This window comes from Aptenodytes forsteri, unplaced genomic scaffold (genome assembly GCF_000699145.1).
Source record: "Aptenodytes forsteri isolate BGI_AS27 unplaced genomic scaffold, ASM69914v1 Scaffold99, whole genome shotgun sequence".
NCBI classification, from domain to species: Eukaryota; Metazoa; Chordata; class Aves; order Sphenisciformes; family Spheniscidae; genus Aptenodytes; species Aptenodytes forsteri.
This window is the reverse complement of record NW_008795321.1, coordinates 2900777-2915949: the sequence shown is the minus strand read 5'-3', so window position 1 is coordinate 2915949 and position 15173 is coordinate 2900777. Positions and strand designations below refer to the sequence as shown.

The window sequence follows — 15173 nt, the reverse complement described above, 5'->3', positions numbered from 1 at the left end:
TATATATATATATAATTTTTATTTAGCTGGATCCATCTTCACATAAAACAAACCATTTCTGATCAAATCAAAGATGCACAGATTTTTGCGGTACAAAGGATTATTAGATCATTTGGTCTGATCTCTTATACTGGCAAGACATTTACTTATGACTTCTTCAGCTGAGCACAGTGACATCTTTTGTGAATAAAGGCATCCATTTCCAGATACAAGAAGGCAGATTTTCTTCTGCTTTTAAAAGAGTCATAAGAATGGTTAATCGCTACTACTGCCAAAAAACTATTTATGTGGTATGAATTAACTGGAGGGCTGGGACGTTTAGAGGATTTGTGGATCTTGTGCCTTTATAAACCTCTGTCTCCAAGACTTTTCCTCCTGCTTTGGTTTCTCCTTCAGAGCTGTGGAGCATCATGGCTTCTCCCTCTCTCTTCCAGAGGTTTCAGTCTAGCAACGTGGCCAAAATAACTTAAGTCTGTCTTTGAGTGCCTTGCTGCTCCACTGTAATGTCTTGAGTTGAGGCTGTGCCCTTTTCAGAAGACAGGGAATGTGGGATAAAGGGAGAATGACCCTACTAAGGTCAGCCACACCTACCCTGTCTGCATTCTGGCTTCACCTTCCTATGCTCCTTGTTTCTCTTCTGATACAGTGTAGCTTCAGCTTTCGATCGTTGGCTTTTGGTGTGTTTTCTGCATAAGAGCACTGTAGCACCTCATAGGTTGTTTCCAGTTTTGGCAATTGAATATTTATTCTGGTATTTGTGTATCAAAAATCAAGATGTAGTGTTGTTGGAAACTCAGTTTATTCCAATGTAGCATTCCAGTTACTGATTAAAAAATAGAATGGGATTTTTATCATATTAAAAATAGGTATCTTTGAATCCGTGAGAAGAATTTCTGTTAATTCCTTTTATTTGAAAATGCATAAGCTGGATGCAAGATGACTTGCCACTGATGGTCTCATAACAGTCTGATTATCAATGGCATGGAGGCATCACCTTTCTAAAGGACTGGATTTTTTGGTTTCCGATTAAATACACATTTGTTCTAAAATGGCCACTCTACCTCTCTCTAAGGCTGCCTTGCCATTAATGTTTTCAAATTTGGTTTTAATAATAATCTGAACTAAACTTTCCTTTTAGCTTCTCAATTCTGATTTTCTGGTGTGTGTAATTCTGATGTGTTTCCACGTGTTTTTCAGTCTTAGGTGGAATGTATATGTTCTAGAAGTCCTTATAATCAGCTTGACAAGGGATTTTTTTGTGTGTTTTCCTTTAAGTTTTTGTACTAAATGTGGGGAAAACGACCACAAAGAAAAAAAGTTTAGAATCTGTTTGAAGATGTATATAATAGAGATGAGGTATACAAATAACTGGATGATCCAGGGAATAGATGGTGAATTGGTCAGTTTGACCATATGTTTAAGAACTTTCAGCAAGGAAGCTAAACATGGGCAGCAATGTTTCATTTGAAAATCTGAGAAGGAGAAAGTAATCTGACCTAAGCTCCAAATGTTTTTTATTTTTCCAGCCTATGGCTGTTAGGTGTGCTTTTTCCCCCCTATGTTGACTCCATACATTCTGTTGTAATCACTAGAGAACTTCCTATATTCATTAGTCAGTATGCATGCCTTATGTACATGCACACTACTGGAGGTGTGCGTTTGCAGCAGGTATTTTGACCAGTATCTGTTATGTATATTAAGCTTGGATGTTATATTTACAAATTAATTGATTTTAGGAAAAAAAAGCCTTTTTCTAAGTTTTTAAGGTTTATCAGCATTCTTTTAAGGTCAGCATACATAAAATACCACGCTTATTTTACATCTTTTTGTGGTGTTCTCTTTCTGCATATTTACATTTCTTTCATTCCAAGAGACCTAAAAAAGTATCTTTCTTTCTCTGTTCATACTACTGTTTCATTCTCTTGAGCAAAATTTCATAGAACCTATTTACAGGTGCTGCTGTAAATAGCTTTGTCTATTGTGAGGAAAGCAAATAATTTTTAAATTTAATTCCTCCAGCTGTGAGGCTAGACCTGAGTTCTCTTAGTGTGGTCAATACTATTTCATTTTCAAGCTTCTATTTCCTGGGCAAGCTTCTCTGCCTAACACAACCCTCTGGCAGAAGTTTCAGAAAACAGTACGACATCCGCGAATACTCTGTCCTGAACCAGAATTGAAAGCCACCGTAAATGATGCATGTTTGTGGCATCCTAAAACAGTGAAAGCATCACATTTTCAAAAGGCTTGAGTCCATTTGTCCTGTAGCTTCAGGTTAGTTCATGATGTGTATACACCTTATTTAGGTAAGCACAGTTGTCACAAGTACCGAGGACTTCGCTAGCTGTGACAAATTAATCTTTCTTGTACACATACGATGAATTAGTAATTCCTTCATAACGGAGCATGTGATGAAAGCCCCTTTAGAATTTCACTTCCTTTAAAGCCTAAAAGGGCAAACCTTTGGAAGTAGATAAAAGGCATTGTGAATGGGAGGTGCCTGTGAAGATAGAGACAGGAGCTATCTTTTTTGAACATGATGCAACAATGTATTGAATTTTAAGATACCACCTAAAGTTGCCTGCTTTGCTGCTGGTGGAGGGTGGTTTGCAGATGCAAACAGATAAAGAAAATAAATGGTATGATATCCAGATTAATCACAAAACCTCAGGGCTTAAACTTCTGTGGATTGTTTTCTTTATGTCCTGACCTCCTCAGAACAACTTACTATAAATACTTTGTGTTAATTAGTTGAATTGTTAATTAGTTGAATCATGAAAAAGTACTATTTCTTTCTTCTTTCTAAGAGAAAGGCAGTTTTTTTCAAAGTGGGTTTGGGATAGGTATTTGCTGTGTCTATGCTATACACATCTGAGACTATTACGCGTAATTTGTTTATCTAGTAACATGTTAATGAACACTAAGACATAAACTAGCAAGAACAGTTAATAACTTCCAAATCAGTAGATCACATAAAGACTGAACATTGTAGGATTCTGGATGCATATACTGGGATCAAACTTGAATTTTTTAACCCGGGGGAAATACCCTTAATCATTAACAACTGTGTCCGAGTATAAGGCAGTATTTTAGTTGGCAAACAAAGTAAATTGAAGAAGTCTACAATCATGGTTTTCGTAGCTATCATGCTCTAAATTAGTGTCCGCCCATGTTTATGGTACTATACAAAATGATTATAATTCCTACCAGTAGTGTAACATTTAACATGATTTAGTTGGAGTTGCAGTGGGAGTGATAGTGTGCATTTCAGTTATCAGTCAGAACTTTTTAATAAATAATGTTTTCAGTCTTGTTAAGAGAGGAATAGGAGAAATGTATGACTGATCACATATTCAAATAAATGAATGTGTAATTCTTGTTGTCGTTTAGCATTTCAGATATATATGTAGTTAGTTGTGCCTGGAATCTCTCACTGCTTATTGCTAAAAATGCAAGGGTATCAGTCTTCCTTTTGTATTTATGCAGAATATAATTTTAACTGTTAACATTATGTTCGTATTCTTTCCACAAAATATCATAATAAAAACTACTGCATTACCTATGTAATTAATCTGTGTATGTGCTTAAATGCTGTTTTGAATAGAGATGAAATTATATTCAGTTTTACTAGAATCTAAATAAAAGTCCCTGGCCAGAACTTAAAACTTTTAAAAACTTGAAGGAACAGATCCTTCACATAAACAACTTTTTTTTTTCAGGTAGCTGTTACTCCCTATACACATGGTACTCTGTGTCACATAGATCATCTTGAAAACCCAAAAGCTTGGAATAAGAGAATAGAATAAAATAGAGTATTTCAGTTGGAAGGGACCTACAATGATCATCTGGCCCAACTGCCTGACCGCTTCAGGGCTGACCAAAAGTTCAAGCACGTTATTAATTGTCCAAATGCCTCTTAAACACTGACAGGCTTGGGGCATCGACCACCTCTTTCTAGGAAGCCTGTTCCAGGGTTTGACCACCCTCTCAGTAAAGAAATGTTTCCTAATGTCCTGTCTGAACCTCCCTTGATGCAGCTTTGAACCATTCCCACGCGTCCTATCACTGGATACCAGGGAGAAGAGCTCAGTACCTCTCTCTCCAGTTTCCCTCCTCAGGAAGCTGTAGAAAGCAATGAGGTTGTCCCTCAGCCTCCTTTTCTCCAAACCAGACAAGCTCAAAGTCCTCAGGCGCTCCTCATAGGACATGCCTTCCAGCCCTTTCACCAGCTTTGTTGCCCTCCTCTGGACGCATTGAAGGACCTTCACGTCCGTCTTAAATTGTGGGGCCCAGAACTGCACATAGTACTCAAGGTGAGGCTGCACCAACACTCTTGACCAGCTGGTTATACTGTGTTTGACGCACCCCAGGATGCGGTTTGCCCTCTTGGCTGCTGGGGCACACTGCTGACTCATACTGAGCCTGCTGTCGACCAGCACCCCCAGATCCCTTTCTGCAGGGCTGCTCTCCAGCCACTCCTCTCCCAGTTTAGACTTGTGCCCAGCGTTACTCTGTCCCAGGTGCAGAATCTGGCATTTCAACTTGTCACTTTCAGGTAACTGATGATTGCCCAATGCTCCAGTCTATCCAGCTCTCTCTGCAAGGCCTCTTGTCCCTCAAGAGAGTCAACAGCACCTCCCAGTTTGGTATCATCACCAAACTTGCTAATGGCGCATTCAACTCCTGCATCCAAATCATTGATAAAAATATTCAACAGAACTGACCCTAAAATTGAGCCCTGAGGAACACCAATAGAAGAAAACAAGAAGTAGTTGGAAATTTTCAGAAGGGGCAAGATGAATGATTTAGTGTCTAGAAAATCTGTCTTCAAATCAAACATATTTTATGCTCAAAAATAGTTAAGTGATTGTGTAGCCTACACAGGAAGGTTTCTGTCATTAAAGAGATATGTGTCTGTCAGATAAATCTGAAAGTTCATTTTATCAAAATTTAGACTAGAAATAATGAACAAAATAATTAGCGAGAACAATTTCTCTTGAGAAGCTTGCCCTAGTGGAATATGATGAAGACTCATTTTGAATATAGATCACATATCTTTCTGAGCTTGATGAAGTAATTAACATGTTTTAGTGGTGACCAGCACTGCTTGGCTTATGCTATGCAGTAAAAGTGAACACAGATTCATTGTCTTCAATGGCCATACTGGTGAAATCTACTTCTAAAAGAAACTCCAGCAACAATAATCCCCCAAATGACAAAAAAGAAACAGTTTCTTTATTTGGTTCATGGCATAGCACCAAAAGGCATTGAAGCAACATGGCAGTGAGGAATGAGTGTCATCTGTAATGCCACCTTTCTTTTTAAGTGCAATTACTACTACTTTTTAACAAATAGGTTCTCTGAACAAACAAGGCCACAAGTTGCAGCAACAAAATGAGAGTAGTGCAGTAGTGGGAATGAGCAGCAGGAGGTGTAACTTCAGTGCTATAGTACTGCTGTGGACTAAGCATTGTGGAACAAGTAACCTAAGATTCAGAATTAGCCTTTAAATGTGTATATGGTCTTCATTGTTTGATTGTATCATTATGTTAAGAATGGAAATTCTGTGGCTATGGTATATAGTAAGTTGGCCTTACTATGATGGTATTTTAAGCTTGTAGTTTTTATCATGCGGCATGCTTTTAAAATTTGATCTTTCCTGTGTGATTGAATACTTTGACATCATAATATTTTCCACTGAAGCAAAAAGAAATCAGAATATTAAAAAAAACCCCACCACATTATTGCCATGTAAGAGTATGTTTTCTTACATAGTAATTGCGTATTTTTAATAATGTACTTTTTATAAAAAAAGTCTTGTATAGCTAATATTAAACAGTTGTAAGAGAGAAATAAGAAGTTGATTCCTCACAGTTATTACAACAAAATGCTTGTCAATTGCCCTGTAAAAAAGGGAGAAGTTAATTTTATATGTAAATTCAAATATCAACTGTAGTATTTTTCAGTTTCTGCTATACAGAGAATTAATTCAGCCAATATTGATGAATTATGCCACTAAAATTATGGATACTACTGTGATATTTGAAGTAAGATAGGGAGGGCTCATTAAAAAATGTCTACATGGAGAATGATAAGTGTTTTTAAAAGTATAAGTGGTGGTTTCCATTGGTTTCATTTTGGCCATTTAATGTAGCTAATTAATTGCATGCCTTTTCTTACCGTGCATCCCGTTGTCTCTATCATTTTCATTGTTATTTTTGCTCTTCTAGTTCCCCAGTTAAATTAGTTAGGTTCTAATATTTTTTTTTTAATGCTGTCGTTATCGAACTGATCAAAATATACATTGATATTAAAAAAGAAAAGAATGGGAATGGATGTGAGAGTATTCGTACATTTGCACTGGAAGAAATACTACTTTCTATTTTAGTAGTGCTGTGTTTTCTTTTCCTTTTCAAAGGCAAAACTATTGTGAACAAATCTGCTTTTCCAAAGGCTGGATCCTGCAGTCTGTATAACTCATGACTTTCCATTTACTTTGACAGCTGGGGATATTCAAAGGGTGCTGGCAGCAGTAAGGGTGATGTCCTGTCCCAGTGAAGCTAACGGTGGAAAACCTATTGAATTGTTTGGGTTTGGGATTTGATTCTGTGATTCCAGAGAACTGAAGTTTTGTTTCTAATTCAATGCTTATTGCAAGCTGTGCATGTCTCTCTCTGATATAGTTGGAAGGAAAATATATGGAGGCCTCTGTTTAGGCTTTATTTATTTTTTTATTTTATTAATGATATTTTTGTTCAGTCAAGGTTATTTTTGTTTCAGTGCAGCTCACCAGTAAATCTACTCATTTAATTTCCTGAGCAGGTTGGAAGGTAAAATGGACTTTGAGGCTGTGATCCTGCAGTATATATGCAAGCAAAATGTCTTTCTGACCTCATTGGGGAGGTCTGTGTTCACTGGGACTCTGGAATGAGGCCTTTTAGTAGAACATATGCCCTAGCCAGGAATAAAGCAGGCATTTCTATTGATCTGTAAGCAATCTGTCAAAACTTCTCTGATCAGGCTTTTTTACTATCTTGTCTTGAGTCCTTTTTTTAATGACATCTATTATCAGATTGAAATGGCGATTGAGACACTGCAAAAGTCTGATGGTCTGTCCACTCACAGAAGCTCTCTTCTCAACAGCCATGTAAGTTGTCTCTTCTTCACATACACTCTCTCTTGCTTGTTCTGCATGCTTAGCCTGCCTCTAAATGTTTGTTTTATTTTATTACTACTTTTTGCTCTTAATCTTCTCATCTTAGTTGCTTGTAATCTACATCTCCCATGGCTTTATTTTGTCAGATGAAATGTCTTTATGGTATATTGCAGAGTGTTACCTGTTTCCTATGCTCTACACCTGTGTTAAAACAAGTTAACACATTTAACTGTTTTGCGGATTATAGTATAAACGTCAAGATAAAGTTCAAATAATTCTAAATTAGCTGGCTTTTGACATTTTAAATAAAGTTGTCTACAAAGCAAAGTCTGTGTCCCTATATTGATTTTGAGGTATGTGAAGAGGAAGAGAAGAAACAAACAGCATGCCTAAATAATATCCTTAGGTTATTTTTAGGTGTTTCTTCATTTATTCTGAATAGAGAGTTTATTATGAAATGGCTTACTTAAGAATCCTAAAGCTCCTTATGATGACCTGAAAAAAAGATGAAAGCATTATCTTAATTTGAAGTGCAAAAAAGTGTCTTGTTCAGCTGCCTTTTGCTTTGTTCTTACTCTGCAAATCTTACAGTTAAGAACTTCCCATATACAAAGCTAAAATATATTTGGGTAAAAACATGATCTCCAAATATAGTGATTAATCCATTATATGTAACTTCAAAATAAAGCAAAAAGGCGCAAAGTTAATTTTAAACTTACTATATAAATAATAATATTGCTTTGTAAGTTGCTAGTCTTTCTTGAAATGTTTTTTTTTCTGTTGGTATTTGTGGTTTTGGATTTTGTATTTTTGCCATGTTAATTAGTTTGTATTTCTCTTGCCTCTTTTTTCCTTCTCAGCTTCAAATTCCTTTATTGTTTTACAGAAGAAATTTAAATTTGGTTTGTGGTCTTAATCTAAGAATATGGTGGTAGAGGCTGTCCCTCAGAAATCAAATTTAAAATGTATGTTTTAGCAGGTTTGGGTTTTGGATTTTTTCTGTATGGGTCTGGTTACGTCAAAGTCAAAACTAGAATTGTTTTGCGGAAATTTTAAGCAAACTTTTTTTTCTTTAGAAATTGACAAAATTGAAAGAGGAAAATCACATTACAAGAAGTTATACAAAAAGTTATACAAAAAGTTATACAACAGAAGGACTCTTAGATTCCACCTTGGATGTTTATAAAATAATTGTTTTGAAGATAAGACGGTATCAAAATTATTATTTAAAAACTAATAGATCATATTAGACAGGTAATATCAAAATTATTATTTAAATGTAATTTTAAAAGGGACCATAACTTTTTTTGGCAAAGTGTCAGAAATTTATGTTAAGACTTGGAACACTTGAACTGTTGATAATTTTGTGTTTAAACCTGTTATGAAGTCCAGAATCTTGGTATAAAACCAAGAAGAATTACAAGATAAGCTTCTGTGCCCCAGTAAACTATGTTCCACTCATTCCTGGTGCTATGCACTGTTCACAATGTGTTCCTAATAATGAGATTCACATCCAATAGTTAAGTCTTATCATGATATTTCTTTCTTGACTGTGAAGGCTTTTTCAGAATTATTCTGATGGGGATATATCTTTGACTCCGGGGGGAGGGGGGGGCGGGAGATCCCTGTACATATTTTTGTGGCGATCAGTCTTTCCTAGTCATGGTCATTTTGGAAGAAGTTAACAATCTAGATCAAACTTACTGGACGTTTTGCCTATTTTTAAACCAATGCTTATTGTCTTTAAACTCAAGTAAGGATGGTATGGAGGAAGTTTTAAGTATAGGTTTAGTCTTTGTCTCTTTAAACTGTTCCTGATTTTGACTTTCAGTGGTTTGGTTTGGCATTTATTAAAATAATTGGGTTTAATAGGTTTTAAAATAGAATTCTAAATTGTGTGTTTAACTAACTTTCACTTTGCAGATGATACATTAATTTGTGGGAAAACACTAGTTTTGGGATTGGGATTTTCGCCCGATGATACCTTCATGAGGTTTTCTAGGATATTTTTTTTGCGTAAATTCACGTGTGCTTATTTTAAGGAGTTTGTAATTTCTCCTCTGTTTTCTTTTCTTTCCTGGTTTATTTCTGCATGATATTGAGTTACTTAATTAATTGATAGTTGAATGTTTTATAAAAATTGCAGCTTAATTGGAGTCACAGAGTCAATTTAACAGGTCTGACTCTGTAAATATTTCATACCTTTACCCGTCTTACCCATACAGTATGGTCAGTACTACGAATTAAAAAGCCAGGATTCAAATCTGAACAGCTCAGTTTTAGAATTATATTTAATCTTGGTAGAAAAATGTTTTTTTTTAAAGTTGTTTACAATAGTTTTATAATGTTTGGAGATAATTTTCCTTTTAAAATCATATATTAACTGTACTTTTTCTTTCAGGCTATAATCTAGCAAGTAATGACTTCAAGCCTTTGCTACTAAGTAACTCCACCCAGGAGCAAAAATTCTTATGTTGCACTTATCTTTTGATTTGTTTTTTTTGGTGTTGAATAATGCAATTATGGTTGAAACAATATCTGTTAGAAATTAATATCAACCATGAGGTGCACTTAAAGTGATTCATAATAGGTTAGAAGCCATCTGGAGGAAAATATCTTTAATGCTACATACAGAACTTAACTGGAAAATAATTATTTTTTTGTCTGTCAGTCTTTTGGTAGTTCTGATTAAATTATAGATTTAAAAAAATATGACAAATGCTATATAAATGTATATAATATAAATATAGATGTAATAATAGATTTAAATATAAATAAAATGCAACAGTTGAAAGTTGCCCAGACAGGTTTATATCAGGCCATTAGTGAAATAAGTTTAATACATACAGATAAAAGTGACTGTTTATGATTATACTTTTTCTTCAGTTTTACTTCAAAATGACAGATGCTCATTTTGGAAGTACTTGTGAATGTTAAGACTTTTAAAATAATGATACGATAACTGATATAAATATGATGAACTGTACTTTTTCATTTTGTCTATTTGAAATGCAAAATCACCTGCAAACTGAGCTAAAAATGTTATGTCCTGGAAGCGTTTACATCTTACTTCTGTATATTTTTCTAGAGCTTATGTTTAAGAAACATGGAAAAGTTATGGGCATGTTTTCAATAACAAGCAAATACAGAAATGGTGTTTGAATGGTCTAGAGTACATTTTATAGTAATGTTTTTGCATTTGTATTGGTGAATTTCTCGCTGTGACTAAAACATAGCTATAAATTCAACATATTTGTTATCATCTGTACTTTAGTACATAACACTTTTGTGATAAAGAAAAGGTCAGGACCGAAACATTTCATGGCTATTGCACGCTAAAATATTCATGTTCTTTTCATGATAAGTTACACTGAACATTGATGGAACAGAATTTCTGCACTGCTGTAACAGAAAATAATTCTGCAAAGAAATAAATAACACAGACTATGTATATCTTCCATTGTCACTTAATAATTTGTGTTTTGGTTATAGTAGTTACTGCTTTGCTGGACTAAATTGAAAATTATTACACATTTGTGTGAATATCTAGCTCATCAGAGTAAAAGTTTGTAGGAAGTCTTGAAGACACAACGTCCTCAGTTTGCATTTTCACTGGATAATCAAATTAAATCCAGAGTTTTGGTAAGATCTCTGATTCTAGCAGACTTGAATATTCACACTGTACTATTTTGGTATAAATAGTTAGGAAAACAGAGAAATAAAATTCAAACAGAAAATGAAATTTGTGAATCATTCAAGCTTTATCAAAATGAAAATTTCAGGGAGCTGAAACCATGACAAGTACTGCAGAAAGATAAGGAAAATATTATCAAAAAACTAAAACAGTGGAATTTAAATGCGTCCTCAACGTATATTATTTTTTATCTATTTTGTCATTCTCCTATAATGTTAAATCTAGGAGTACTAAATTGTCCTTTTTACTTTTTTGTATATTAGTGGCAGCGTGATGTGTTTCATGAGTGTGCACTACTTGGAAAGTCCAATGATGTTACATAAAAAGTCTTTTCTTGCACATGTCTAAAATTACCTACTGCAATTACAAGAAAAGATTAATATTTTTGCAAGAATCTTATTCTGTTCCTCCTGGAAGTCAAAGGCTAACAGGCTACAACTGAAAGGGATTGTACCCCTAATGCTTTATAGATGTACCAGTTATTTTCAATGTTATCTAGGTTGCTCTTTGACTTATATACAATAGCTTTTTTCTTCTATGTATCTGAGAGTAAAGAATATCCTATTAAGTGCCGTAATGTTTTTTAACATCAGGCAAAGAAAAACAGTATAATATTCCAGGTTTACAAATACATTAACTGACCATTGTTATTCCAAGGAGTTTGTTTTCTGCAATTTATGTGAATTACATTCATGTTTACTTTATTTCTTTGCAGTACTAACAGTTTGTCTCCAAAGCATAGACACCTTTATCAAGTATTGGTGTGTGATACTGAATCAAAAATATTTTAAGAAGTGGACACTTGCCCGATGTCATAAGTGCAATGAGTTCTGCTATTTCCTAGTAATCCTGAAGATCCTAAAGCACTATGGTATAGCTAGCATTTAAGGAATCTCTGAAGAATGAAGTAACTGTTTAACAGACCTGAAGCGTGGTTTCAAAACTGTCATAAGTTAATGTTGTGTGGATGAGATATTTTTAATAAAGTAATAATGATTTTTTTTTTTCTGTTTTGTATGTGATATAGCTTCAATGGCTTTTAGACAACTATGAAACTGCAGAAGGAGTGAGCCTTCCAAGAAGTACCCTTTACAACCATTACTTACGACACTGTCAGGAACACAAGTTGGATCCAGTCAATGCTGCCTCCTTTGGAAAACTCATACGGTCAATCTTCATGGGATTACGGACCAGAAGACTTGGAACTAGGTTTGTGTTAATGAAATCCTGAACTGTAATAGAAAATACCAGTAAGAAACTTGTCTGCTAGTCAAAAAATAAACAAAACCTGCATTTAAATATTACAGAGCTTTTCTGTCAGTTCTGTCTCTTAATGTTAAACAGTTTTATGTTTTTCCAGATGTTGTTATACTTCTACTTCTCCTGTTTTTGACTGTTTGTGTGTTTACATTTTGATAAATATACTGCAGATTTTTATCAGTACAAATAAAATGTAGCTTGTTGTTTGGAAATTACTAGGAATTGTGTTTCTCCATAACTAGGTAAGTTGTATTTATTTGCATTTTATTTTTCTTACTCAAGTGGATTACAAGTTAAAATGCTGGATAATATTTGTTTAAGAGAGTGAATTATTTTCCCTAAGGTGGTAAAATGACACCAGTGTAAAACAGGTATGACAGGAGAGTCAGGCCTGATTTGTGGGTATTATTTTCCAGCCAATGTAAATTGTAAAGTAAATGCAATGTAGATGCATAAAACTAGTGTTACTGTTCTTTTAATTCTTGCTCTTTCATAAAGGGGGAACTCCAAATATCATTACTATGGGATTCGTGTCAAGCCAGACTCTCCTCTTAATCGACTACAAGAGGACATGCAATACATGGCTATGAGACAACAGCCCATGCAGCAGAAACAGAGGTAAAGTGTGAAATGAACATGAGTGCTTATTAATATTTCCAGTTCATAAAGCCTTACTTTTCCTTACATGGAAAAGTTGAAATTCTAATGCAACTTCTGTTCAGCTTCTCTGCTATGAAAAACAAAATCCACTAGATATCCAGTTGATGTCACTGAAGTTGCATATCAGCCAACGTGAAAGAATATTTACCTAGAAATTGTCGTAAATTTGCAATAATAATAAAGTGAGATATGATACGAACAGACTCTTCTTAACTATCTTGAGTTCTTATCCCATAAGCTGAAGAAAAGCAGTAAGAGCTTGAATTTCAGATTTTGCTGTTTGTTTTTATTACTATATCATATTACATATAAGCTGCTTATAAGAGAGCTTATGATTAAGCTCAGTTTGGTGTTTATTTCCTCTCCCTGCAAAGAATTAATGTGACCATAGTGGTTTGCCTGCAAGTTGATTTAAGTATTTTCCCTCAGCATCTGTTGTTCCTGAGGATCCTGTGGAAGCTCAGAAGTATTTGAAAGCAGTGGCACAGTGACCACAAAGGTCTATGCTGGTGGGGAAAGAATGTGTGAATATGCACGTGAAAAACTATCTTGAACAGAAAATTTTAGGAAAAAAAATGGAAATCAGTACATTTCTTTGAAATTAATTTTTGTTTGACTGATGTCAGTAACCTCCCATATTACCCTAAAGTGAAAAACTCTAAGATGTGTAATTTCATGAAACTCATAGGTAGAACAGCAGCATATCAAGCAAGACATCTTTAGAGCTATTACCCCCAACAAATCCAATTGAATGAGCAGCTTGGCATAGTGTACTAAGCATATTTTGTGGCCTTGGACACAACTGGGATATGGAAAACAAAACTTAAAACTTTAACTTCAAACACAGATATCACTTCAATCTGAAATAATTTTACTATCACTTCCAGAAGTAATTCCAGCACTAAATACATATTCATGGTAAGATGTACGATCTTAACTATCTTGTACTGGGCATAATACGGAAGCATGAGATGTCTCCCAATATGATCATGTAGGAAATTCTTGTTACAAAAATCATTGCAGGATTATATGGCAGGAAAAGGTGATAGATACTTACAAAATCTCCAAGCAAGCTTATTTTACCCACTCAAGCTCATTCACTTACAGATTTCATTCACTCACACTCAAAATCACATGTATGCACCAAGACATATGCCACAATGGTCTAACTAGAATTATTTCTATGAAATTGTTTCTGGAGAAGTTATGCCAGTTATCTAATCATCATCACCTCTCTTGTCGTCATCTTGATTCATAAGACAAAGTGATTTTGAACTTGCATTATATAACTCTTAGGAGTGGATACTACTTTTCTTTTATTATTTGCTTTATTATTTTGTTTACCACCACCGTATGTCTTATGTAGTTCCCTTATTTTCCTTACCTAGGTATGTTTGGTGGCATTTTCTTAACATTATCTTTATATCAGTTTGTTCCCTGATTATGTTTGAATGAAATCACACATATGGCATTGTGCAGCAGTTAGCGCATACCTTTCCTTTAACCCATGTTTTGCACGTGCATGCATGTGCACGCACATGCACGCACATACACGCACAGGCACACTCCCATTCATACTCAATTCATACCAATCTTAAGCTCTGCTGCGAGAATCTGTAAAGATACTGACAAAGGATGGGAACTGCAAGGCATTGGATAATTATGCTGAATAGGTAGCCGTTACATGAAAAATACTGTGCTGTAGTAGAAAAGTTGGTTATGCATTATCTTCAGTTGAGGCTAGCAATAAGACAGAGGAGAACAGGAAGGGGAGAGAAGTGGAAGCCTCTATAACCTATCTGCAATACTGACTGCAGAAAAGACCACCATGTTATTATCTCTTAATAAGAACAATGGCTTTGTTATTAAATCCTTAATAGCAGCTGTCCCAATATACCTTCCTAGATGAAGCTTTATCTCTTTGCTCAGGAACTTGCATTACTTACCTTCTTGTCTTTTAAGACGAAAGACAGGCTGATCTCTTTACATTCTTGAAATCTTGTGATGTCCAATTAGGTACCCTAGAAATCGAAGCATTGTTCACATAGTCCTACTGGTGTACTATTCATACAAAGTAGTTCTGAGGATCTTTGTCCATCCCTTAGTTCAGGGTACACAGATCTCAGTAAAATATTTTCTGTCTTTCCAAAATCCCAGCATCCTAAATAAATAAAATGCAGAGATGAAGGAGCTAGCCAGACTTTGACAATTGCACTGTGAAAAATGTATATTGCCTCTGCTCTGCATACCATCAAACATACTAGCAATACTGAATAGGATAGAGAAATTTTCGGAATGAAGATGTTTATCCAACAAAATACAGGAAATTTTCATTGAAAAATGGAAACTCATGAGCCACTATTACTTTAACTTACTTATTCATACTTATCTAAACCAGAAAGCTGC

General features: G+C 34.8%; 1 protein-coding gene across 1 annotated transcript in view; it reads left to right on the top strand.

Annotated features, from left to right (window-relative positions):
* RFX3 (regulatory factor X3) overlaps positions 1-15173 on the top strand; it is a 66758-nt gene that overhangs the window by 30570 nt on the left and 21015 nt on the right. Inside the window, exons 4-6 of the mRNA XM_009279944.2 lie at positions 7070-7144; positions 11875-12056; positions 12606-12725. Coding sequence (XP_009278219.1) covers positions 7070-7144; positions 11875-12056; positions 12606-12725 — 377 coding nt within the window. The remainder of the gene's footprint in view (positions 1-7069; positions 7145-11874; positions 12057-12605; positions 12726-15173) is intronic.